The 27,636-nt window shown below is 36.5% G+C and overlaps 1 protein-coding gene across 1 annotated transcript in view; it reads left to right on the forward strand.

The window, feature by feature from the left end:
• The first annotated feature begins 9,721 nt into the window (after positions 1-9,721).
• Positions 9,722-27,636, forward strand: part of LOC118746558 — an 18,195-nt gene continuing 280 nt past the window's right edge. Inside the window, exons 1-8 of the mRNA XM_036480402.1 lie at positions 9,722-10,485; positions 19,862-20,216; positions 20,696-21,004; positions 24,072-24,381; positions 24,488-25,191; positions 25,997-26,121; positions 26,186-26,465; positions 26,531-27,269. Of these exons, the coding sequence (XP_036336295.1) occupies positions 10,321-10,485; positions 19,862-20,216; positions 20,696-21,004; positions 24,072-24,381; positions 24,488-25,191; positions 25,997-26,121; positions 26,186-26,465; positions 26,531-27,269 (2,987 nt within the window). The 5' untranslated portion in view covers positions 9,722-10,320. The remainder of the gene's footprint in view (positions 10,486-19,861; positions 20,217-20,695; positions 21,005-24,071; positions 24,382-24,487; positions 25,192-25,996; positions 26,122-26,185; positions 26,466-26,530; positions 27,270-27,636) is intronic.

Raw genomic sequence — 27,636 nt, forward strand, 5'->3', positions numbered from 1 at the left:
GCCGACTATGAAGTAGAGGCCTAAAGGCTATTTAGATTTTACCAAATGCTATGCACAAAGTTAAGTGATAGTGCCAGGCGTAAGTCTACCAATTGCAAGTGGCTTAGAGTCGAAGACCGATACCGAAATGGGAAGTGTACCTTCATACATAAGTATATACATAAATATATTTTTATATTCGCAGATTTTCATAAAAATCCAACTAAGGAAACGTTGCATTTATTTTTGTTTATTTTGTTAAGGATGTAAAGATTTTAAGGACTTGTTTGTTGTACTAAAGGTAAAGATATAAAAGCACATGATACATACTCTGATATTGAAATAAAATAATAATAAATAATAAAGAAATAGAGGATATAAGAAATATATAGAAAGTGTAGACATATTCATTGGAAGGTATAACGAAGGGTGTGCTTTAAGCGAAAGCTGAAATATGTACATAAAGTGCTTGAAGGCTTCCTCATCTTGTATGTGCATAGTTGAAAAAAATTGACGAATTCAGGTACCTTTTTGAACATTCGGGCGTTGATATTATATGCGTTTCTGAGACATGGTTTTCTTATTGGCACAATAATGAGTCGGTTTCTGTTAATGGATATGTGTTAATTAGGTCAGATAGAGTTGAGCGCGGTGGCGGGGTTGCCATGTTTGTAAAATCTAGTATTTCATGCAAGCTTCATTGTAAATCAGAGGGTAGCAACCCCATCGAGTATCTATTCTTACAAATAACAACAAAATCAAATAAAATCCTCTTAGGTTGTGTTTACAGGCCAAATAAATACATTAATTTTGTTGACTTTGTTGATTATTTGGAAGAACTTACCTTGTCTTTTAACAATATCGTAATAGCCGGTGATTTTAATTCTGATCTACTCAGCGATGACACTTTCGCATTGGCAATGAGGAATTTGGGGTTGTTTTCCGTGAACTGTTCGATTCCCACTCATTTTACAAATACCAATAGCTCGCTACTTGATGTCTTTTTTGTAAATAATAAGAACAAAGTACTTTTATATGATCAACTCGATCTTTCAAGCTTTTCTAAGCACGATCTTATTTATCTCATTTTTGATTTCGAGTTGACAAGCAAAACAGAGTACTATTCTTACCGCGACTTTGCGCATATCCAATATGAAGACCTTGAGAAGTATGTCGACTCTGTGAATTGGGCATCCATATACACAATGATTTCAGTAAATGACCAAATTGACTTTATTCAAGCTAATATTAAAAGCCTTTTTAATCAATTTGTGCCGCTTGTTACGAAAACTATTTCGGATAAATGCCGTCCTTGGTTTAATAGCCATATCAAAACGTTAATTTCAAAACGAGATCGAGCATACCGAAAGTGGAAGCGCCATAGGACAGATGTCCTTTACAGCGACTTTAAAACTCTTCGAACAGAGACAATTAAAGCAATAAAAACCCAAAAAATTATGTATTACGACCAAAGATTCAGTGCAGCAATTGGGTCAAAGCAAAAATGGCAGCGAATTCGCGAAATAGGGATTGGAAAAGAAAAGGCACAAGTCCTTGATTCTGTAAATGTAAATGATTTAAATAAGCAGTTCCTTGACTCCTCGAATACTTTTGAAAATATTGCATATGAGCGCTATAACTGTAATCCGTATAGGTCGCTGTCAAACTTCAGCTTTAATTGTGTTGATGAGTGGGACGTTGTCCAGTCAGTACTGTCTATAAAATCCAACGCCGCTGGTTTGGATGACATTCATCCGAAGTTTTTCAAATGTTTGCTCCCGAAACTTCTTCCATATATTACCTACGTAATAAATAACATTCTTACATCAGCTGTCTTCCCCAACTGCTGGAAAAAAGCCAAAATAATACCCATTCTGAAATCAAATGGTGACTATAGACCTATTGCGATTCTCCCATATCTATCTAAAGTCTTAGAACGCATAATGCATCAGCAGATTGACTCGTTTATATCTAAAAATTCCCTGGTCAGCGCTTACCAATCTGGCTTCAGGCATAAGAAAAGCTGTACCCTTTCGCTTCTTACCGTTTCAGATGACATTAGAATAAATATGGACAATAGTCGCGTAACCTTGCTTACTCTTCTTGACCACTCCAAAGCTTTTGATACAGTAAATCACAAACTACTGTGTCTCAAATTAAAGAATTTATTTCAGTTCTCATCTTCGGCTGTAAACTTAATTAGCTCATATCTTTTCGGTCGATCGCAAGCAGTCAACATAGGCAATGCAATGTCAAGTTCTCTTTCCATATCTAAAGGAGTTCCTCAAGGGTCGGTTCTCGGCCCCTTACTGTTTGTTTTGTACATCAACGATCTGCCGAAGGTATTAAAGCACAATAAAATTCAAATGTACGCTGATGATGTGCAATTGTATTTGAGCTGCCCACTTCACTCATTGAACCTATGCATACAGAACCTCAATAGTGATTTAGACCTCGTTCACGAGTGGGCAAGTAACAACGGATTGGTCTTAAATCCAAACAAATCCCAATGTATTGCTATTTTTAAAAAACATTTTGACCTCAACGTTTATGATACAGTTTCATTGAACAGAACTGTGATACCATATGTTGATGTAGCTAAGAACCTGGGCGTACTATTTAACAGAACACTAACGTGGGATAATCATGTCTATAGCACAATTGGTAGAGTATATGCTATGCTAAGGTATTTATGGTCAACACAACACCTAACGCCGATGCCCACTAGAATGTTAATCGCGAAATCTTACTTGATACCAACGCTGTTGTACGGTTGCGAACTCTATGCTAACAGCGATAGTCAATGCAATAAAAAACTCAACGTGCTTTATAATAACATCGCCAGGTATATATATTGCAAAAAACGGTATGACCACATTTCTCAATGGGCTCGCAAGATAACTTCAGTATCACTCGACGATATGCTGAAGCTCAAGTGCCTTACAATGCTTCAGAAAATCTTATTCTCAGAGGAGCATCCGCATCTCAAAAATCGTCTTCAAATTACTCAATCGTCACGATTACAACAGCTTTTGCACCTGAAATTCAATAATGTCATATCTGAGCGTCAGTTTTTCGTCTATACTATTCGCCTATGGAACAAATTACCCCTTAAACTCAGGTCTATTAAGGACACATTGCACTTTAAAATAGCATTACTTAGACACTATGCTGACTAAATGAAAATTTGTAACTATTTAACTAGCGTCAGTCACCCCAACTCTAACCGCTAAATTACTGTATTTTTTCTTTATTCTCTTCAATCTTACTCTTTATGAATAATTTTATAAGTTTTAGATGTTAAGTTCAAATTTTATACATTTTAATATCGTATTATATTGTAATATTCTCAGTATCTAACACTGAAATATAACCTGTGGTTGTTGTGTTAGACTACTTTAAATAAATAAATAAATAAATAAATAATCAGATTTCCAGTACTCAAAATGGCGGTTGGATATTCGATCTACCATTTATGACGCCAAAGTTAAAATCGAACGTTCATACCTACATGGCGTATGAGTAACATTCTATCTCGACTCAGTAACTCATACGCCATGTGCGCTCGTTAGATTTTTACATTTTCGCGTTTTGACGTGGAATGGCCCATATACAAATATAATTTCGTACCTATAGAAAGTTCAGGTGCATATCTATGTACATAAGTACTACTGTTGCAAATTAAGACTAATAAAACGACAGTTACTTTTGTATGTTCAAAAACGTGTCAAAATTTGTACGCACTTTTTAATTCTGTAAATGCAACTCTGATTTTAATATTGAACGAAGCGTTCTAGAGTTTTCGATAAACTGAAAACTTGCTCATTGTCATAGCAAAGCTGTTGTAAGAGAACGAATAAGTAAGACAAGAGGAAATAATGTAATTTAAAATGGTATTAAACTTAATCTATTTTACAGATATTAAAACGAATTATGTAACTTTGATTTCGCAAATTTAAACTATTTGAATAAACGTCAGATGTTTTGATATATTCGCCTGTTTTCTTACACGGAGCGACAACAACTACATATTATACTATACACATACTACTTGCTTTAAGTCTAAAATGTTAAAACTAAAGATTCTGAATTATGTAAACTCTGGGTTATTGCGAAACCCTTTAATATTTTTTTTTGTATATTTTGTAAGTTAGAGGAACGAAATTTGAGGATATGGTCGTGTATATATTAGTCCTTAACAATTTTCAAAATTATGACAGGAAGAAGGGCATTTTCGTAACCCATGCGACCCTGTGCACTTAAAATTTGTATCCTTTTAAATTCTACAATTAGCGCTTTTTTATATCCATGCAATTTCATCTTATCGCGCGACTTTGCAAATATAAGTATGGGATTTTCGATTTTCTTAATTTTTCGATTTTAAGCTTTTTTGCGTACATATGGTAGATAATTTTTCGAATAATGGAAAAATCACACAAAACATTGGGAGAAAAGAAACTATTTAAACCTATATACGTATTTTTATTTATTGTAAACATTGTTTATCTGATAGTGGGAACCAGAAAACAAAAATCAAACCAAATTCCATCACTCTAATGATTGGGCCCATATATTTTGCGAGTTCAGCGATCCAATTTCCATATTTTATATTCATGTAGTTCAGTAATCTAAAACAAGTTATTCTATATACTTTCATAAATAATAAAGCGCGCAATGCCAATTAAAGGTCGAAGCGAGCGGAATCTAGTATTTATTCTTTTAATACAAATTAACATACATATGTGCATGATTTTATCCTTAGTACCAATGATTTTTTAACGACAACACCAATTATTTTTTCAATTTCAGTTTTGTGGACCAATTTAAAATTTAAAAAGGATATTTATGTGCCAATCAACCTTTTCGGAAAAACATCTTCAAAAAACTTGTATTCAACATTCGCAAATACAATCCGAATTTAAAAGTATTTTTGGTTGCCAAAATCATATTGCTGTCGGAATTTCTGATACAAAACTGTGCCATAACTACGACGCCAATAAAAATGTTGAACATTTTGCCAAGAGCCAGTTGAGTTACCTGATAATGAAGATTACACACAAAAGTTATAAAGCAGTGGCGGAAATAGACAACCAAAAGTAGTGCAACATCTTTGATATAAAGGATACTGAGTTTTATAGTAAGCCAACAGTTATTTGCTTGCAAAGCGGATAGATAGCAAATAAAAGTGAATTTTCTGACCAGTAAACAAATACATACACAATCCATACACATGCAATAGCAGCAGTTATAACAACAAAAATATCAAGCCTTATGCGGCACATACTTGTCAACGTACCTACACGCACTTCTACATAAACACATTTACACCCACATTCACTGCAACGTTGTTTTGTCATACTGACGAGTGACCAACGCCAGCACCTATGGGCAAGTGTGTGTCAAAGCATCCATCTGTACTAACAATCGCATTATCCGAAACGGACTTGGCCGCAGCAAATCAAATTTGGAGTAAATTTGCTGAAAGCACCGAATACATTGCGCTCAAGGACGAGCATGGAAATCAATTATGTGAATATTACTATGCGAGCGGCAAGAAGAAAAAGCCGAAAGCGAAGTCGAAGAAGAAGGCGCAAGCCAAGTCAAAAGGCGTCACACCACAGTCGTCAAAGTCAACGGATGAGGATAATGATGCGAAGGCTACAGTTGTCGGCGCCACACAGTCGGCTAAGCAAAATCAACATTCAAATGAAAGTCAGAATCCAAATGCGAATCAGAGCCATCAGAAGAGTCAAAACAAAAAACGATCGAAAACTGTGGAAAAACAATCAACAACAACGCAACAAAGCAATGAAAACAAATCAAACCAATGGACAGCAAACATTGTGGCAACAACAAATGTTACAAGTAGCACAGTAGCGAATTGCACTGCCATAGAAAGTGAGGCAGAAAAGTTGCGGCAAGATTGTGTTACTTCAGTTGAAATTACTAATGTTGTTGATGACGTAAGGACGGGCACGGTAATGTATGCCAATGTAAGTCACTGCGATTATTGTACCATTGTTAGCACCACAGACGACGATGACGACGGCGACGGCGATGGCGACTATGACAACGACGCTGAAGGAGATGAGGAGAGCGTTGAGAACGAGCAACTATTTGAGAGACGCCACCTCTATAATGTGGCTACTGAGGTTATTCTAGTTGACAACACTCATATAACTACCGTTGATGCTCATAAAAATCAACAACATTGTTTGGCTCATATTCAGTGGCAACCAGAGGAGCAGAATGATGGCGACAAGACTGCCACTGACACAAATAATAATGCCAAAATAACGGTGGTGAAGTGCGAAGAGCATCACCTAAAGCAATTAATAAACGCTGCAGAGTGTAAAGTCAATATTGGTGTCGAAAATGCGACTGAAGTTGCTGCAGACAGCGGGGATTGTGAAAGGTTAAACGACAGCAATCACTTTGCGGTGGTATGCCATGATGTTACAGAGGTGAGTGACAATGCGCGTAGTTTTAATATGCATAACTTTTATTAGTCGAGAACTTTTTGTTATAAAATTCTTGCAATTTCTTACTTTGCTTGCATATCTTGGTATTTTTTTTCTTTGCGTTCACAGTTTGTTTGAATTCGCCACTATGATTACCTTTTATTAATGTGAAATGCTTTTGGCTTCGGTGAGCAAAAGTTTAGATGCGGTGGCAATATTGCATGCGCATTGTATTTTAGGTGTAAGCTGTTAGCTTATTATTATTGCATTCAATTCCATTTTACACTCTTTGCTTTGCTTATGCTATTTCAAAATGTGAATAAACATAAGTCACACAAAAAAGTAACTCAAACGAGTACTACTAAAAATCAATACTCTGCACTTCACAGTTGCTTTTTTATAGTTCGGAGATACAAAACATAAATGTCTGGATATTCTAAAAGTTTGCAAATAACAGCAGGCATCCCTGCACACTCAGCTACTGCCGTTCTGTAAACTTGTCATCAAATGTTCAACTTGAATAAATTTTCTTCGTCATTTGATTTTGTTCTTCACTTCACAGATGCTTTTTCGTAATTAAGGAAGACCAAAAAAAGAAAATAATTAAAAATTATATGTTGCCTCTGACGACATACGAACCCGAACCTTCACTCCGATAAAACTCTGGAGCGAAAGGTTATGAGATCTACCTTTCACCTTGAATTTGAAGGTCAAAAGGCCAAGGTATTTATGTCTGTATAGTTTTCTCAAACTCTGCATTACAACAGCTACAAAATGGTATTCGAGTCATTTCGCTATCTGTTTTGGATCGAAAGATTTTCCTCTTTGTGCAAAACTTTTCCCCCAATCCTCCATAGTGCGCCTCACAGTGGTGCCAAACTGGAATTTACTGTCCAAAATAGTCCAGAGCCTTAACCGATTTGATTAACTTTTTTTTCTTTTTGAAAGATAATCTTATATATATATTCAGATTCACCTTCAGCAAAATCCAAAGGAGTAGTTTCAGCTAAACAAATACAAAATCAAACCAAACTAATAGGCAATAAAACAACAACAAATCAAATATAATATTGAAAATAATAAAAATCTAATATATTATAACTTCCAATTAAAAAAACAAAAGATAATAAAATTAAAGCTATTATAACTTCATAAGAAATAGTTTGAGCAACAGCACGCAATCCCCCTAATAAAGCATAATTAGAATTAGAAGACCAACCAGCAAATATAACTGTATAAACACCTAAACTAGTTGAACACAAAAAAATAATAATCCTAAATTAAAAGAAAATAATTTAACAAATAAAGAAATACACATTCAAACAATTAAAGAAATAAATAAAGAAAAAATAGGTGAAAAATAATAAGATAAATAATTTGATAAAAGAGGATAAGTTTGTTCTTTAGTAAATAACTTAATTACATCACATATATAAGTTGAGGAATTCCTATTAACCCAACTTTATTTTAGGCCCTTTCCGAATTTGAATATAACCTAATACATTCCGTTCAGTCAGGAAGCGATCAAGGCACTTGGCTCTGTAAGCATCACCTCCAGCATAATAAAACAGTGCAGGGAGAACGTTATGGTTTTAGCCGACAGGCACGAAGTTGCACTGATCTGGGTGCCGGGGCACAGCAGAATTCATGGCAACGAGATGGCTGACGAGCTGGCCAGGAATGGGTCGGCTCTGGATATCTCAGAGGCAAAGGAGGTTCTTGTGCCTCTGAGCTATATCAAGAGCCGCATCTCTCAGCACTGGAAAAATGTGGCTAGCAGTGGGTGGAAAAACCTACAATCCTGTAGGGTCTGCAGGAGTCTGTGGCCCACCTACTGCGCAAAACGCACTGCTTTTCTTATCAAACTAAACAGGAAGGATCTATCTCGACTAACTGCCGTTTACACAGGCCACTGGGCTGTGGGAATCCATGCTGCAAGACTAGGACTGGAACACCACATATCTTGTCGTAGTTGCAATTCACCAGATGCAGAAGAAACGGTGGAGCACCTGCTCTGCGATTGCCCAGCACTATGTGGGACTAGAATCAGGCTTCTAGGCAACCCCTGCTTCTGCGGTTTAACGGACATAAGTGATATTAACCCACTGCAACTTCTTAAGTTCTTGAACTAAACAGGCTAGGTTTGAGATATATAACCGACTTCTGCTGCTTTCTTTTCGGGCTTTCTTTTCAGGTTTAAATTACGAGTAGTGGTTTTAAAACGGCACGCATAAGTGCTAATTGGAGTTGTTAAACTCGCCACTTCAACCAACCAACCAACATTCCGTTCTAAACGAGTTAAAAAAGCTACTCTAACTAAAACATAAATTACCAAAATTTGTCGAAATATTAAAGTTTTAAGCATTTCTAAAATTTACCGTTATATGAAAAGCGGCCTCAATTTTAGTCCGATCTCAATAATTTTCAACGTATTGCTTTTATGCGGCAAGCTCAATAGCGTGCCGTGTTTGGTACAAATTGGTAGAACGGTTACCGAGATACAAATATGTGATCATAAGTGGGCGGTGCCATGCCCATTTTCCAAAATTTTACCATAAACGTATTTCTAATAATACTTACTGATTTATCGAAGATTTCGTATTTCTCCAAATTACCGTTATATGGGATGTGGGCGTGGTTATTGTCCGATATTTTAAATTGTGCCAAGTTTGGAAGAAATTGGTGCAGCGGTTACCAAGATATACACATGAAACCATAAGTGGGCGTGGCTACGCCCATTTTCCAAAAATTTATAATATTCTTATTTTTCGTCTGAAAATTATTGTAAATATCAATTTTGAGTGAATAATCTTCAGTAGTTACTAAAATATCGCAGTTTTCGTATTTCCGAAAATTACCGTTATATGGGAAGTGGGCGTGATTACAGTCCGATTTCGCCCATTTTCAATACCAACCTACCGACACAATGTTATTGCACATGGAGACAGTGACCTCGGTAAAGAGGTTTAATTGGGGATTAGTGCTAACCGGAGATAGTGAAAACGGCCCTAAACCTTATCCGAGCACACTGTCCAAAATGTAATAACGATTATTCTGCTTTCAACCACCTTGCAAGCTAATAAATCCACCCTATAACATGGTCTGGAAAATGACGACAGGTGGCACTACGGCGGCAGGATAAATGCCAAGGCAACAACCACCGGTTGACAGCGAAGCGAAAATTTACCAAAACAAGCAATGTCATTTCTTCCAGCAACGCGCATGCCCATGCCCAACATGAGATCCACAGAAAAGGCAAACAAAACCACAGGCAATGGGAAACGAAAGGAAAATTCGTAGACTTTTCGCTGCCACAAACATTTCCGTTGTGTCGCTGAAATTAACGGCAGCAAGATTGTGAAAATAAAAATTTATAAAAAATTGAACGAATTTGAATAGGAGAATTTGCTAGTTATTTATAGAGGAGAAAAGTGCATACTGTGGTAATCGCAAAAGTGGTGGAAAGTTGGCCAAAAAGTACTTGAAAAGGTTGAGCCTCAAGGAGAGCAATTATTTTCAAGGACTTTCGCCGAAACACTGCACTCAAGCATTGTGTGAGGTGCAGTTTTCAAAGTGAAAATTGAATATGTATTCGCTTGCAATGTACACAATTTGCAAAATGTTCAGTATACATATATGAAAGCGAAGCAACAGAAATGTATCGGAAGTTTTAGTTACTTGCACAATAAAGTGTTTTGCTTTTCGAGAACATACTACTTAAGACTAAAATTTTGTAGCAATTCTCAATTAAACATTGTGTGTGTTCGTGTGTGAAGCTAAGAAAAGTACTCAAAAACGGCGACTCAAAGCGCTGCTAGCCAGCAGACGACAGCCCACCCACTACCCTGGGGGCTAAAGCACTGAAAGGCCAGCATTCAAGATGGATGAATGCGAGAACCTCGTCATAAATCTAGAAGACGCAGTCGAGACATACGAGGACCTCGCCGACAACGACGACATACTACAACAACAGCAACAAATAATCAATGATAACGACGCTGAAGTCATTCAATTGACGCAGGCATTAACCGAAGGCGATATAATGGTAAAGAATACGATTAGGCAGGAAAGCATCATATATGTATGTAGTAATTTAAAGCACTTTCGATTGTATTCAATTTCAAAGAAGGACTTGAGTTAATTATAACTACAAACACGCACACAAATAAAAATTTGTGCTGCTTTTCCAACTGAATTTTGCTATTCAGCAGCAGCACCGTACACTGGTATACACATATTTCCCCCATTCGAGTTTCACAGTCACTTTGTGGACGCTAAATGTTAGCAAATTTTTCCTTTGCCAGCTTTGAGGCGCAGCAACGTGTGGCATGTGGTATGCAGGTGTGGAATGTGATTAGCGGTGTCAAACTTTATTACATTTTTCGTATTTGTTTGCTTGGTATGAATTCACTCTCTGTCGGTTGTAAATCATAAATAAGTATCCATTTGTTAAGAAGCATCTGCACTCAAGCGTGCAACATACATACATACATACATGAACAATATTTCGCCTGTTTTGTTCCGTGTTGCACGCTTAGTTTTTCTATGATTCATCGTGTTTACGATAATTGACGTATTGATGCATGCCACACGCTGGCACTACCACCACTTAACATACAAATCTAGTATAACTACGTTAACTGCAAATGGTTTGCGAAAATAAAACTTCTGAGCAAATGAGTGCATACAAAGTTACATACACATATTTGGCAATATCGCACACCTAGATCTAAATACCCTGCCGAAAGCAAGCATTTTTTTTTAGATGAACTAATTCAAAGACTAATTTGAGCAAAATGCAGTGAGTAAATCTTTCGAATTATGATACTCTTCTTACGCAAAGAAACAATTTGTGTCTTGAAAGTATGAAAAAGCATCTGTGAAGTGCAGAACGAAACCGTATACAAACGAAACATATTTACTTTGGAGTTGTTTAAGGAAAATGCACCTTAAAGTAGTTAAAAATATATGCAGGAAAAGGCAATTGACTGCTTCCTAGGACATCGCCATGTTAAATAAATGAGTTCGTTGCAGGTAAAATAGTGAGAATTCCAATTAGTTACCATTGCAAATAAATTAGTTTATAAATTACTTTCAAATTAGTTAAATTTACTGCAGGATAGGGATCAAACGACACTAGTAAATACAAGTGCATACTCGATACTTTTCGTCCGATACCAAGTAATTTGGGTATCGATACTTTTGAACCGAGTAAGTACTAAGTAGGTATCGGAAGAAATTATTTGTATCGAAACCCGATTCAGTGTCAATTTTATTCCCGAAATTTTCTTTTTTTAATCTAATTACACTGGATTACAAATTTGAGTGTGGGTTTTGTTCTCCAGACGCCACTAACTCACAAACTATCAGGCCTATCGAAAAATTATGTATGTACAGTATATGGAGAATTTCATTGGTTTTCTTTTGCCATATTACGATTGTTCATTTGGTTCAAAAGATATAATTGATTAAGTGGAATAACGGTAATTGCAAATATCCCGAAAACGTGTTCATAGAAAAAAAGGAAAGACCTACAAAGAAAAGAACCATTATCATTTCATTAAAATATCGCTCACAGTAAAAAATTGCTAAGCCCACACTTGCCAAAACTCATATTTGGATATAGGAAGCAAGGTAAATTAAAAACGCAAAGTCTCCAAAGATAAACTTTCGTGCTGGTTTTATTTCTTCCCGTTTATATTCAATTAAAGGAAAATTTACTAAGTCCCAAAAGAGGCACAGAAAAATTGATAAGCTGACAAAAAATGCAAACACCCAAATTGATAAAAAATAAAGAACGCTTTAACTGCTTTATAAAACGAAAATTTGTATGAAAATGTCACTTTATAGAGCTCTATAAATCCAATTTAAATTTTATGAATATGGCCACAAGTCTTTTATTTCGCAACGGAACCTTCTGCAAAATTCCTTAAGTAAATATTTTGAAACTTTTTTTCCTCCCCTGAAAATTTTCTACAAATGGACTAAGCAACTTTTCACTCTAAACTGGCGATGTGAATGCCTACACTACACTTTAACTTTGTCCTCCAAAAATTGTCAACATGATTACTTCTTTCAGAAATATGCCATTTTTACTCTGCAAAAATGCCATTGACCATTATTTTGTATGAAAATAATTGGTTTTGATTTCAATCGCCTCTTATTTGTACAAAATAAATATTTATGTATGTATGTATAACAAATAAAATACGCACATACATAAAAAATAAGCAAATACTGTGCCATTAAAGAAAACTTATTGGATTTTGCACTTTTCTTGGTTTTTGGGAGGCCATCCTAATAAAACATGTTCTAAAACTTACGCGTTTTTCTTAAAAAGATTAAGTACCATTTGTCTAAAAGCAAAATTGATAGAATTCATAGATATGTCATAACGTTTTTTTATACAAGCAGCTCTTATATTATGTACAAACTCAAAATTCATAGAGGGAAATTTTACTGCTTGTGGATCGTACAGATTCAACGCAATTAATATAAAAAACAGGTATAGGAAAAAAAATTATTTCCATTAATTTTATGTCGCCACCACCGTTGCGGCTCCTAGGAGCTTCTTCTCTGTCCACTTTCCCTCAAGGGATGAGTGGGCCGGGCGGGCCTTCTGGAGGAGGGGTGCGGTGAACTTCTTTACGGATGAATCGAAAGCTGATGGCAGGGTTGGTGGAGGGGTCTTCTGTCGAGAACTTTCCATCAGCACTAAGTTCAGGTTCCATGTATTCCATGCGGAAGTAGCTGCTATCAAGTAGCGGCTATCAGGGCGTTGAGTTCGTTAGAGGTGCGCTCTAACTTGGTTAAGGAATGTGTGCTCTCTCTTCCGGCCGCGTCGGAGTACTTTCGCATTAGGCTTATTTGGGTTCCGGGACATAGCGACATTGGCAAGAACTGCGTGGCTGACGAGCTGGCCAGGGAAGTAACCCTTGAAATGTTATCACCGGATAAAGAGCGGCTGGGGGTGTCATTGATCGCTTGCGGTTCGCTCTTGGATAGATGGGCCTCATATCAGCTCACCGAACGCTGGGCGAATACCATTACATACGCAAACGCAAGGTCCTTTTGGCCGAGGGTGGACCAGGGGCGGTCGAGGGCACTCCTCACACTCACAAAGCCACAGCTATCACTTCTGGTGGGGGTTTTAACCTGTCACTGTCCTATCGGTATTCACGCAGTAAGGCGGAACATTCTACCGGACCCTATGTGTCGCTGTTGCCTGGAAGAGGACGAGGTAGAATCACCTCAACATTACCTTCTTAGGTGCCCGCCCGAGGAGCTCTGGGGTATTGAGATCAGCCGTATTAGTAAATACATAATCGGCTCGGAGCATTTCAACGATAAAGTTTAGGGGACCGTTTCCAAATTGTGGCATCACAAAGGACAATCTTACATTGTCTAAGTGAGATCCGGTTACACAGGGCTGCCATCTTACCTAACCTACCTAACCTATATCGCACTATATCGGGTTCGCGTACGCACTATATAGTAAATCCAGTACTAATTTTTACTGGTTTTTTACTGGATATCGTTTTCGTGCGCAAAAACTTGCAAAAAACTAGCAAAAGAGGGGAAATTGAGAGAGCAAAAATGACAGCTGAACTTGCAAGTTTTACTGGATTTTTACCAGATAAATTTTTACTAGAAACTAATTGCTAGTAAGAAAAACAGCTGATGGCATGCTGCTTATTGTAAATCACATTAAGAAAATAATTGTTTGTGGTGCTTTGCAATTGACAAAATAAACCTATTTAAATATGTAATAAGATGGAAAACACTAGTTTTCTAAGAAAATTGCATCGGAAAATAATAAACTAATCAGCTGTCCATAAAACTAACAACTTCTTGCTGGTTTTGCGTTTTCGTACTTTCTTCCATATTTCACTCATTGGGAGTAAATATTGGCTTACTCTCCGAAATTTGGTTACTGGCAAGTTACTGGATATTTTTTGCTGGAGAATACAAAAACACAACTAATTTTTGAGTTGATCTTCTTCAGTGTTGCCAGAACATTTTTGGCGGACCAGCTAAATTGGACGAAAAAACTGCTAAAATGTTTCAACTAGAATTCACATGTTTCATTTAAATACTTAAGTCACAAGTAGAAGAAAGACTAGTAGATAAATTATTTTTGGTTGACAAAGGTTATACGTACATTGCTAAGCTGTAAATACTCCATTACAAATTATCGTTAAACGTAGCTGGTCTTTCCCTGCAAAAATCGTTGGACCATGTAGTCTATTTGTGGTATATTGGAGTACTTACAAAAGTGCTCCTCTGTCATGCTGTAGCGGACCATCTCGTGTCTCTGCGCCAGCTTATTGTTTGTTACCCGATCACTGCTCGTATTTTAACGAACTGTGATTGAAGTTAAGCATTTGAAAGTACATTTGCATGTCTGGCTGTAGCTGAACGTGTAGAGATGCTAGCTGTTAGTTCTTAGTTCCCAGCATGTTCGGGTTCGAATGTCGTCAGAGGCAACATTTAATTTTTGTCTTTGGTTTTTATTAATTTCAAAAAAAGCATATGCGAAGTGAAGAACAAAAGTAGTAGTGCTACTCTGATGTAATGCAGATATGGAGTATATGGTCCTGCCCTAGGACATCGCAATGTTAATTGGACCATATTTTTTATATAAACTGTGGTTAATTTTGGAGTACTCCTTGGTCCTTCGGGAGTACTCCTTACATGCATGCATGGATTAGTCGCCATTTTTGCAGGGTTATATCATAAGTCATGTTTGTATTACTTGAATATAAAAAAAGAGATAAATTACAAACTTATGGCGTTTTATTTTTCTTGAAAATGTTTGCCTTTTTACATTGTAACATTTGCACTAGGTTGCTTTTTATCCTGCAAAATGACTATATTAGCAGAAAGTATTGCACTTTTGGCTAGTCGTAGGGCAATATTTTATGAAATGAACACGTAAAGCTGTGAATAGGCTGCGGAAAACAAGGCAACATTATTTCGAGAAAAGAATACGCTATTTATTTATGTATATCGAACAAGCCGGTGTTTTTTAAGTTTTTAATAATTAAACTATTAAATTTTATTTTGATGACCATATATTCAAAACACATGCCTGTCAGAGAGCAATAATAAGCAACAATAAAGTACTTGGCACCATGACACAATTATTCACAGGTATTGTCTAGCTAGAAAGTTTTGCTTCACTTCGAAATGCGTGGTCTTTTATTCTCCTTCGTTATTTTCTAAGTGTTGCGAATAAAACTTCAGGATTAAATTTAAGACATTCATAACAAAACTTTTATGAATAAAATCCCCTGCTACGTCCTTCTTTACAAAAACTTATCTTTCAATTTTATATAATACAGTCCGACATGAAAATTTTTTCCGAGATAAGACTAGCCGTTTTAATAGATAGGATCGCTAAATTTTTAAAAATAGAAACTTATATATATATATATATTTGAATTTTAATAAAATAAGGCAAATATATTACAGCAAAATCAGTTTTCTTTTTTTGCAGAACGGCTGTTTGCTATCGCAACCGGCGAAATCTAATCGGAAAACGGTTAAACTGGCAACACTGTTCTTTACCTTGTATGAGCGGAACTAAACGAGACCGAAACGTTTGCTATTGTTTGTTTGCGTTCTCTGGCTCGTTTTCTCATGATATTTATTGAATTATTTTGCCAAACCATGACTATATAGAGAAGCGAAGGGTATTCTGGACCACATAAGGAAGCATTTCTATAGAAAACATGAAAATCGGAATTTTTTCTCAGTTTTAATGGATAATCTAAGATTCATCGTTTTGTATTTTTGAAAAAATGAGGAACATGTTGAATCAAATTTAGGAACGTTTATTATAGGTTTAAAACTGAAGTGTCATTGACATGGGTTATTTTTCTACACCAACTTTACATTGAATTCTCGTAAAAAAAAAATAGATCTTCATCCCAGCTTCAAAGTTCAACATATTCCAATCATGCAGATAAGTATTATAGCAGTAACTAAAATATTTCAATTACAATCTATCAAACTGATTGCCTTTGTTAAAAAAGGCCTTCATGCCGAAAGCTAATCAATTCAGAATATATTCGACTCGTGTATGGATTTTCACTATCTGACAATCCATATCAAGATTCCAGAAAAAAATAATAAAAAATTTTAAAACTCTTAGCACCAATTGCGGACACATCGAAAATACGAATAAGCCACAATACTCGCTACTGTAATTTTTAGGTTTGTACGTTTGAAAACATAAATTATATGCATTCAAAGTTTAAACAAATTCATTTTTAGCACAAAATCGTTTAATGTAATGTGCAAATATAGGACTTGACATAAAACGAACAGTTCATTTTAGTTGAAAACTTAAATACTAAATTGCACGCAATCCTTTCATCGTAGGATTCAAAATTTATTGCATACTACTTATAATTGCTTGAAACGCTATTTTAAATGATTCTAGTTTTTTTTTTAAATATTGCCGCTGAATCCACAATACCCTTCGTTCGTCTAATTGCAAGGAAAACAAGTTTTACAGGAATATTAAAATATTTTCTACCATTGTTATCGTGAACTAAATGATAGAAAATTTTTTTATGCATATTCCTCTCCAACAGGGCGGTTTAAACCCCCACAAATTATATAAAAATAGTCTTGCCCAAAGAAAATCTTTTTAGAATTTTTGAATTTTCCATTTTATTTTTTCAGCTTTTGTCTTACAATGTCTTTTTACACCAATGCACGCGTGACCTACCATTTTAAAATGTTAATAAATGTTTTTTATTTATACATTTAAATGAAAGTTATAGTTAAAAAATATAGCTAAATCTATTGCGTTCACGACCATGAACTTAAATTTTAGATTCCAAGAACACTGATGCACCGTTTATGCAAAGTAAACAAATTATAAATTCAGTACACCAATAGCGTGGACTACTATGGTAGACCCGGGATTTTCGCGTCAAGCCCAAAAAAATAGTAAGTGCGCCTGGGCCACACTGGAGAAGTGAAGTCTAATTACATTTGTGGTATTCTGTTTTCCTTTATTTTTATTTTTATCTTTAAAACGATAACAAAATCGATAGTAACATCCAACAAAATATCGATAACAAAACCGATAAAAAATATTGATAACAAAATCGATAATAATATTGGAGCAAAATCGATAAAAATACAGATACCAAAATCGATAAAAAATATGGATAAATAATCGATAAAAAATCTATAACAAAATTCACTTAGAAAATTCATAAAAATATCGATTACAATATCGATGAAAAATCGATTCAAAAATCGAAAAATAATCGACAACAAAATCGATAAATAATCGATAAGAAATCGACAAGTAACCGATGACAAAATCGATAAGAAATTCGATAACAAAACCAATAACAAATTTAAAAAAAATATCGATAACAAAATCAATAAAAATATCGATAACAAAACCGATAAAAATATCGATTATTATATCGATAAGTCCCGAGAATCACGAAAATCTCTAAAATCCAAAATAGTTCACAGATTGAGTCTGTGTCTCCATATTCTTCTCCATATTTTCTCTATAATTACCTTTATTTTAACCTTTCTTCCTCTATCTTCATCTTTACTTTTATCGGTATCCTCACCTTCATCTTTTCCTTTATATTTATCTTTGTTCTTACTATTATGTTTACCATTTTCTTCATTTACATATTGCCTTCACCTTTGCCCTTATATAAGAAAAGTGTTTAAATTTACCTTGATCTTCATTTTAGTCTTTATCATTACGCGTCTTTGTTTTATTTTGATTTTTACCTTTGCCTTTATCCTTTCTGTATCTATGTACGTACTCATCTTTACTTTCATTCTTGTATTGGTCTTTTTCTAAGTGTTACTCTTTAACATTTTATTACCAAGTTTTTGTTAAATCAATACCATGTGCATACACTCAAGACGCACTTTTTTCAGCCCCAACCATTTCCGTTGCACAATTTCTGTGTGCAATTTTCGTTGAATTTGCCAATTTACTCTCAACCAACCAACCGCCGGTAAAGAATTTCACTTCAAAAAGTTCGTACGCGTGGAAGCCAAGCGCGGTACTCACTCGTGCATAAATTTAATGGCGAAGGCTTTCCTGGAACTCAAGGTGTAACACAAAAATGTTACCGGTGGTGTTCTGCAGTAGGCAGCGCATGTACTATAGTATTAATATAATGCACAATATATTATTATTCACATTATCTTTGTAATGTGCATTTAATATTCGATCCTATACAAGGGTTCGGGAAGTCGGTCTCATAAAGTATCGTTGTGAAAATATCAAATAAAGAAATATCAGTATCGAATGGAAAAAGTATCGATATGGTATGGTAACGCAACGAAATTCGTGTCCCTAACTACAGTTATTATTAAATAGATGAGGCCTTAACTTCTACCTGATTCGGAATTAACCGGCACAAAAAAATGATGATGATGAGTTTGCTAGACGTAATTTGTAAATAATATGAACATATGAACGCACACCCAAATTTGTCTTAACAACTTTTAAGCGTCCCATTGAGTGATTAGAAACCTCCGATCGTATTTCTGCCATGAAAAACAGCTTCTCATAAAAACGCCCTTTGTGGCACAACATCAAGGCGCACGCAACAAATCGGAGGAGAAGCTCGGTTAAACGCTAACATATTTTGTAAGCGCCAATCTATTATTTTTACACGTAGAGATTGAGGTGTTGACTTAAAATACCGAGCTCGCGTGTTCAAGTCCCGCCACATGCAATCCTAACGATAGTAAAAAATGTCAGTTCTTTAAAGCCCAATTTATATCGGGAAGAGCTGATAATCAGATAAGTCTTGAAAGCAATTTTTTCGCATTCTCTTTTGTGTTTTCTATTTGCTTCCAGACGCGTCAACTTTTATTGAATTCAAGTTCGTGGTTCCTTAAATGAGAGGTATCTGCACTCTTCCCCTTTCTGCTCACCTCCTTCGCCTTGGAACGAGCAGACTTGAAAGCAAAACTTGACGTGTCTGAAAGCTGACTAATTTGAGTTTATGACATTCGATACGATACTAGGATTCTGGTACTCGATTCCAAAAAATATCGTTTTAAAACTATCGAGTAAAAAATATCGGTATCGAATGCCAAAAGTATCGATATGGTATCATATCGTATCGAAATTCGTGTCCCTAGTTAGAGGTGGGTTCGATCTTTGGTTAGATCTCTAAATATTTATTACTCTGCAAAGCTAATTTCATAAGTTACTGCTAATAACAACTTTTAATATCACCTAAAATTTACTAAAACCCCTAATATGTATTGATTGGACAATGATCATAGGCTTTTTGGTAAATGCACGCAATGAAAGTCTTGGTGGGAATCCACTTAATTGAATTAATATTTTACATTACGTAAACCGCTTTGAAAGTAAAATGTACAACACATGCGCTTTCTCGTTACAGGGACAGGCCGAGAGTAAAAAGCATTCAAAGAAACATGGCGGCAACACCACCGGCACTATGGGCGCTGGAGTGGGCATTATTGAGACCAAAGGTACAGCAATGTCCTTCGGCTTTCGCAAGAAACTCAATACAACGCCGAAAAAGTTCAAGAAGTTGCTTGAAGCCGGGGTTGGCGGTGTAACTGGCGGTGACGCAAAAAGGAAACAAGACAAGTGCAACAATATAACAACAACGGCACGCGATGGCAATACCACTTCGGGTGAGGATAATGAAAAAACGGGAGCAGTGATAAATGACACAGGCAATGGGGAGACGTTGCAGGACGAGCAACAGCAGGACGACAATGGCAATGCAGGTGAGTGCAATGACTTTACTGCGTCAAGGAATGCATGAATAATACATTACGTGCAAATACATACATATATACACACTTAAAAAATTTATTCGTATGAATGTAGACTCTTTTAAGTTCAATACAGTTCACACAGAGCAACACATCAGGCGAAAAATAGTCAATTTGGCGAACAACAGGTGTTTGGTTGTGAAATACATACATCGCCGACACACTTGCCGAAAAATCAAAGAAATTTAGCATACGCTTACATTTAAGAACACAATTAAAATACATACATACATAGATACATATGTATGTATGTTTGCATATAAATAACAAATTTGCGTTGATAGAGTTTTACGTTGTTTACTTTATTATATTTATTTACTTGATTCACATCGGTTTATTATGACTGTCTGACATGCCAAAAACTTGCTCCTCTTTGACTTTTTCTATTGCCTTCTCTCTCCAATGGCCACCGCAATTATTCGCCCAAAAAGATACAGAGCTCCTGGCGAAAGTATATTTTGAGAAAATGGGTGCGGCAGCCGCAACTACACAACGATCTAATCAAAGCACCGCGAACGCAGGTGCCGCCGGCCAGCCAGCGAATCTGCCTGGTGTAGCGTCGCGTTTCGGTTATCGCGGCTCAAATATTGCGCGTCCGGCATCAGCTGGTCTAGCGCAGCGCTATCAAATGGACATGCAGGAAAATGCGGAAAACAACAATAATTGTGGCATTAATGGTAACATCAATCGAATTGGTGGCGTGGGCGTGAATGGACAACAAAAACCGCTTGTGAGCAATTGTAAGTGGGCGCAGCAATGCTAAGAAGTGACATGAAATACATACATACATACATACATACGTAACTAGATGAAGATATGATATGGCAGGCGGAGTAAAAGAAAATTGCAACAGGCAGTGTTAACAAGATGTGGCATGAGTAGGCGAAACATGGTAGAGAAATTGAGTGCGCATAGCGACAATTTAATTTTTAAACTTCTATTTGCAATATTTTTAACCAGTTAGCTTTATTAGTTTCTATATGTATATGTAGTAGGGCGGGTTGATTTATTTTTTAAATCGTATAGCAAAAACGTAAACTACATGAAATTCTAAGAAAATTCTCCGAAGAAACCATGTATCTAAAATAAAATCCTAATCCGCGCCTTTGCCAAAAAAGTAAATGTTAGAAAAAATAGGTTTTTCCAAAAAGAAATCGAATTTTCTGAACAAAATTGTTTAGTAAGGTAGTTCTTTTGCACTTTATATTTTTTCTACACCCAAATTTTTTTTCATTAAACGTGTTCTAACTATTTTTTATATAGAACGCAAATAATAGGAGATGCAAATTGGGGTTCAACTGCTTTTTTGATAATTGAATATTTTTATTAGTCTCAAACCAAACCTGTATTGCATAAACTATAATATAATATAATAAAACATAATATATTTCAAAAAAGGAAAATAATTTTAGCGAAAGAAGAGGAAAAAAATTTTCAAGTCGAGAGGCGCGAATTAGGGTTTGATTTTAGACCTATGGTTTCTTCAGAGAATTTTCTTAGAATTTAATGTAGATTACGTTTTTGCTATACAATTTTTAATTTTTTTTTTTCATCCATACAAATCAACCCGCCCTAATATGTATGCAGATATTTGGTAAGCATGGCTCAAGTTCAGATTTTAGTTACCTACTTTGATACGAGTCCCTGAACAGTATGAGTCATCATATGTTATGAGGAGATACTGTTATGCCCTCGTTTCCTTGGCAGAGAATTCTCGAAAACTCCTTCCCAATGATTTGACATTAGTGTAGAGTAAAACTTGAGCCATGTAACTGCATATCCAAGAATTCAGATTAAAAAGTCCAAAATTTTTATGGAAATTTGTTGCATTTTTCTAGGGTTTGTATTAAGTTTGAAAGTTTAAATCAATTTTATGGTTTTGGCTAAAGCAGGAATAATATTTTTATAAAATATAACAAAACGTTTTACTTGAAAAACATTGTAAATATTTAAAATAAAATCACCATGCACTCAGTTTTGATCACCAGTGTAACTTTGTTTTGTTCAAATGATATTGCATTTTTTTTCGACCGGTTTTTCTGTTCCATAAGCGAATAAATTAGTTTTTTTGTTGAACGCATTTAGTTTTATTTGTCCCCCAAGTCCCCCAATTGGTTCTTATCTGTACCACTTTCGGAAGTTTAGGTCTGGCAAGCCCAATTACCGATCATAACCTTCGGTAGGCACATCTACTCTTTTTAATGTGGACGACACACTGGGGAAAATTGCATCCCAATGCAAAATTTATTTTGCAAAAGCAAAATTTGTATACCTTTTTCCTATTTTCAAAATTAGAAGTATTTTAGATTTATTCAAAAGTGCCGGATAACAAATGTATTTACTTGGTTGCTCATTCGCGTAAAAGAACTGTTTACCAAAAGCTGACTTTCCATTGCAAGTTGCAACTACAAATATCTATTGAGAAACTAAATCAAATAAAATAAAATTAAAGTAAAATGAAAGGGGATCCTGAAAACAGAAGATCAATGAGCGATATAAATTTAGCTTAACACCTCAAAAATTTAGAAAAATTAGTAATAGCCTTAAGTTCCTGACGAATACAGTATCGGCCATATCATTAGCACACCAATTTAAAAGGTGTTTTTGCTGCGACTCTTGTTTATATATTATTTTAAGAATGTTTAATTGAAATATAGTTCATTCTGTAACAAAACCCATACAAACCAAAGTTTAAAACTTTGTAAAAAACTTTTAAAAAAATATAAAAAATGTCATCCAAATTTTAAACATATTCTCAGAATCGTTAGAATTTTCTTGAATATATAGTTCTATAACCCACTCCATTTTAATACAATAATATGCAAGCTTCAAGTGTCTAAAAATAACCGTTGATTTTTTATAAGTGCTGGGGTTTTCTTCCATATAAAATCTAGCAAATATTACCTCCACTCACTACGATTGAAGAGAGGAACTTCTGATAGCGATGTTGTTTCCGTACTTTGGCTGGAATACAGCTTTAACCAGCAACTAGCGGACTTGATGACGACACGGAAGAAAAAGAGAAGATTTATTTTTATTTTTTTTGTCCGAAATTTCGAAAATTACGGTCGTTTTTGTAATTTTCTTTGGCACAAAGATTCCATATATGCCGAACAGGATCTATTACAAAAAAATTCATTCGCAATCTCACATTTCTCGTGCGAAAATATATGTGTTTTCGGAAAACGTTCCAGTAAGTCCACTCTAATGGAGAGACGCATGTGTACGTTATTCAGACGATCCTTATTCCAGTTCGGGTCATACTTTTCTTGACTATGCATAAATCATTAGCGATGTGTCATAGAGCAATCCAATTTCGCTACTTCTAATTTGATTTGTTTATGTAAATGTTTTTATTTGCGCTGTCTGTGATTGCTCCTAAGTCGATAAATTTTTCGTTCTCTCACTTTTTTAAAGCGCTGGGTAAGCAAAATGTATCCATTCACTAAAGTGTGATGGCGCGACAAGTCCATGAACTCAATTAAAAAAGCAATTGGCGGCCAAGAGGAACAGGCGGTAGATAGCAAGAGTAGCGCACCGGTAAATCAGTTGTTAGAGGTCTGTTGCTGAGCTGTGCTGCGATTGTGTTGCAAGGTCTAACTGCAAGTGTTGCGAATGTCGCAATCGTGCAGTGTGTTACTTTCAATTTAGGCTAAAAGCCAATATAAACAATTCAAAAGTCACAAAAAAGTACAAATATAAAGCAACCAAATAAAAATCGAGTGTGCGGCACTATTGCATTTAAAACTTACTCGCGCACACTCTACTTCACACACTAACAAATTTTTGGCTGTCGACATTTTACAGTGAAACGCCGCTCGAAGAGTGCACATGCTGGCCGGGCATTGACTTCAGGTGATGAGACTAGTGAGTCGGGCAGCGCCACCGATGTGGCTGGCCGCCCAAAAATATCACAACCCAAATCGATAACGTTCAATTTGAGTCAGAACAGCACAATCGAATATCAGCGGCGACAGTTCTTCGAACAGCCCAGCACATATGGCAGCTATGGTAGTGGACGTGGCGGAACCAACAGTTGGACTCATCAGCCAACGTACCAGCCGCAACAGCATCAGTCGCGAAACGTCATCACTACGGGCATGCACACAAATGTTATGTGAGTACATACATACATACATATATGCAGCCTGACAAATTGCACAAAAATTCTCTTGGTACATACATATGTAATTAACTTTCAAATTTCAATATTTCACTTGCAGCGTTCGCCCCACACCGCGTGCACCGCCAGCCAGTTTTTCAAAGTTTACACTCCAAACAGTCAGTTTGCCGAAACCAGAGTTTCCAGTGGCCATAAGTGTAGGTGCCACGACACCAACTACACCAGGTAGCGTTTACACACCATCGCCCACGATGACTAGCACTTTGACGGGAGCACGCGCCAAAGAAGTCCAATCGCAACACCCTTTAACTATAGTGGCATCCGCCAGTGTAGCGCATACACCCGGCGGGCATCCGATGGACCTGAAGACCGCTAAGCAAATGGCTAACAATACGCGCCGCGGCTTCACTGGTAGTCGTGAGATCTCTGCGGATTCAGGTATTGCCAGCATGGATATGGCATTGGATAGTTCTGTTTCGAGCGGCGCTGGCCATATTAAAGGTCGTACAGCTTCGCCCAAACGTAGCCGCAGTCGTCCGCGAAACTTGCAAATGGTCATGAATGGACGTCACAAATTCGAAGTGCGCGATCTGGATGATCCGTTGTCCAGCGAGTCTAGTTCGATTGTAGAGCCGCTCGCTTTGCCGAAACTACCCAATGAGAATCAAACCGTGCCACTACCACTCTGTGGTCTTGTGCGCTCCAATACTGTACTGAGTCGCGAAAGCTATGAGCGAAATGGTGGAATTGGCGGCACGAGGAGTGCAACTAACGGCAATCAGGAAACAAAGCAGGTCGATGTGGGTAAGTAAAAAGTGTCTAGAAATTTTTGAAAAAATATTAAAAAAGTCTTTTGTTAAGGGGAAATGATTTGCGAGTTAATTATAAACTCTTAAAATTTTTCGAAAAACACCCAAATACATAGATACTATATGGAATAATCACTATTTGAAGGTTCTAACCTTGGCAGATCCAATGCCTATGCCATTAACAACAGCTACTTCAAAGTTACTATAAAGTGCGCTACAGCCCATCTGTAAAGTCCTGTAGAGTATTTTAATGCAAACGCCTGTCGACTTCATGAAATAGGGTAATCATTTTGAGATAAGTAAACAATAATTCGAGGGAGCAACGCATTGTGTTTGACTCTCAAACGCATCATGAATATTTTCCAACTATCGAGCTAACGCCACCGATCGTGGAAAGTCACGAATTAGATATTTAATAATTAACTGGCAAAGTACCAGGTCCGCAGTTAACAGACGAATCTGGAATAATATCATATAGCGTGTCCGGAGCCATTCCTGTGACGGTGAGTGCCACTTCGGAGCTCTCATGCGATTTTCGCATAACCTTAGTCGTGGCTTTCAGTGCTTTAAGTCACTACTTAATATTAACTCTGCGACGACGTTATTTATATATTTCATATATAAGTAGATTCCCAACTACAGCTAAAATATACCCTTGAGATCCGAGTAAGCACCTTTTGGTCTCTGGGAGGGTTTCCATTCTTTGTCGGTATCCTTCCTTCACAATTTTAATATTACGAGTATCTCAGAGACTATATTTTGCAAAACCCATTTAAATTCTTTATTTCTATTAAATAAAGGACAACCCCGTCCCACTACGGCGCCAGCCCAGTGTAGCATAACGCGAAACTCCTCAGAGGAAAGTGAAGGCGTAGATGAAGAAAAACTATACTTGGATCGCTCAACATCAGAAAAGGGCAATAGGGTAAGTGCCAACAAACAGACGGCAGTGTACTTAATTTAGTAACATAAATTTTATGCATTTACAGTTTAAGGACATTAATACCTGTTCAAGCAAAACATCCTCACCAGGCAGCTCCATAATGCTATCCTGGTGCAATGCCGGCGAAGCGCTTGCCGTGAAAGATTGCAGCAGCCTCAGTATTAGCAGCGAAGATAGCAATAAATTACAAGAAGAAGTCCACAAAGATAAAGATAAGGACACGGATACTGAAAAAAATGAGAAGCAGAAAGCTATGCATATGTCAGTCGATCTAAACGACGATGATATAAGCGGTATAGTAACTGAAATGCAAGCCAGTACACTATGTATGTGAATAATTAATATTTGATTCACACTTTTTAATACTAAATTACTACCAACCACTTTCCAGTTTCGTTTCCCGAACCTGTGTCAACGACGAACAACCTAACTGGTACAACAACACGCGCTGTACTACGAAGTAATGCAGAAAACACAACTATTGCCGAAAATCAAGATATGGATAAACCTGATCGTCCTAAAACATTTTACAATACCCTTAATGAGACGAAGTTTGCCGAAATGGCTTTAGCTGGCAGCACTTATCTTTTAGATGATGAGACCTCGCCCACCGACAGTTTGGTGAGCAGCACAGAATCTGAGGAGGCGGCAACCAAGCAGAAGAAGCACAAAATAAACGAAGAATTGCAAGAGAAGGACATCGATGAGATTTCACCTGAACTGGAGATGGGTAGTCCCATCTCACCGGGCACTCCAACGCACGCTTCACATTCGTTATCACTCTCCGATTGCGGCAACTTGATTGACGATGAGATCGCCGATCAACCGGCATTGCTGTTTAACAGCGAGGCGCACGACCTAGTCGATAGTTTAACTTCGCACAAAGATAAGACGGATACACCAACACTCATGGAAAATACCGGTTCAATGCGTTCGCTGAAAAGTCAATCCAAGGCACGCAGTGCTCTCCAACAAGCGATCGAGTTGAGCTTACGCACGCCACTGTCGCTGCGAAAGGCAGTAATGGAGCGCGCCGATTCGCTCGATACGCTCTCGCCATGTGAATCCATTTGTTCCGATGATCTTATGATGGATTTTGATATACATAGCAGCGTGGACTCAATCGATCGGTAGGTGACATTTAGCAATTAGAAAAATTTACATATGTACATATGTATTTGGAGTTACCCAATAAACATTTGGGTTGGAGATCAAGTGGAGATCTTATAAAAATTCCAAGGTCAAATGTTTATTTTCAAGTGTACCTCAATCAGAGAACCAACCAATTCTCAAAAAAAAACGTCACATTTTTTTATAGAAAATAATCTGAATTCTCCACTTGAGAAAAGCTTGGAATTCAAACTTTTTTCAACTTTTAGTCAAATCTTGGGAAAAATTTTGGAGAAAAATATTGGATCTCCATTTGAGAATCAAGAATTTCTCAAAGATACGAAAAAAGTTGGAAAAATGTTTGCTTTGTGCATATTGGGTATGAAA

The sequence above is a fragment of the Rhagoletis pomonella genome, unplaced genomic scaffold (assembly GCF_013731165.1).
Source record: "Rhagoletis pomonella isolate Grant_MI unplaced genomic scaffold, Rhpom_1.0 Rhpom_scaffold_00010, whole genome shotgun sequence".
Taxonomy (NCBI): domain Eukaryota; kingdom Metazoa; phylum Arthropoda; class Insecta; order Diptera; family Tephritidae; genus Rhagoletis; species Rhagoletis pomonella.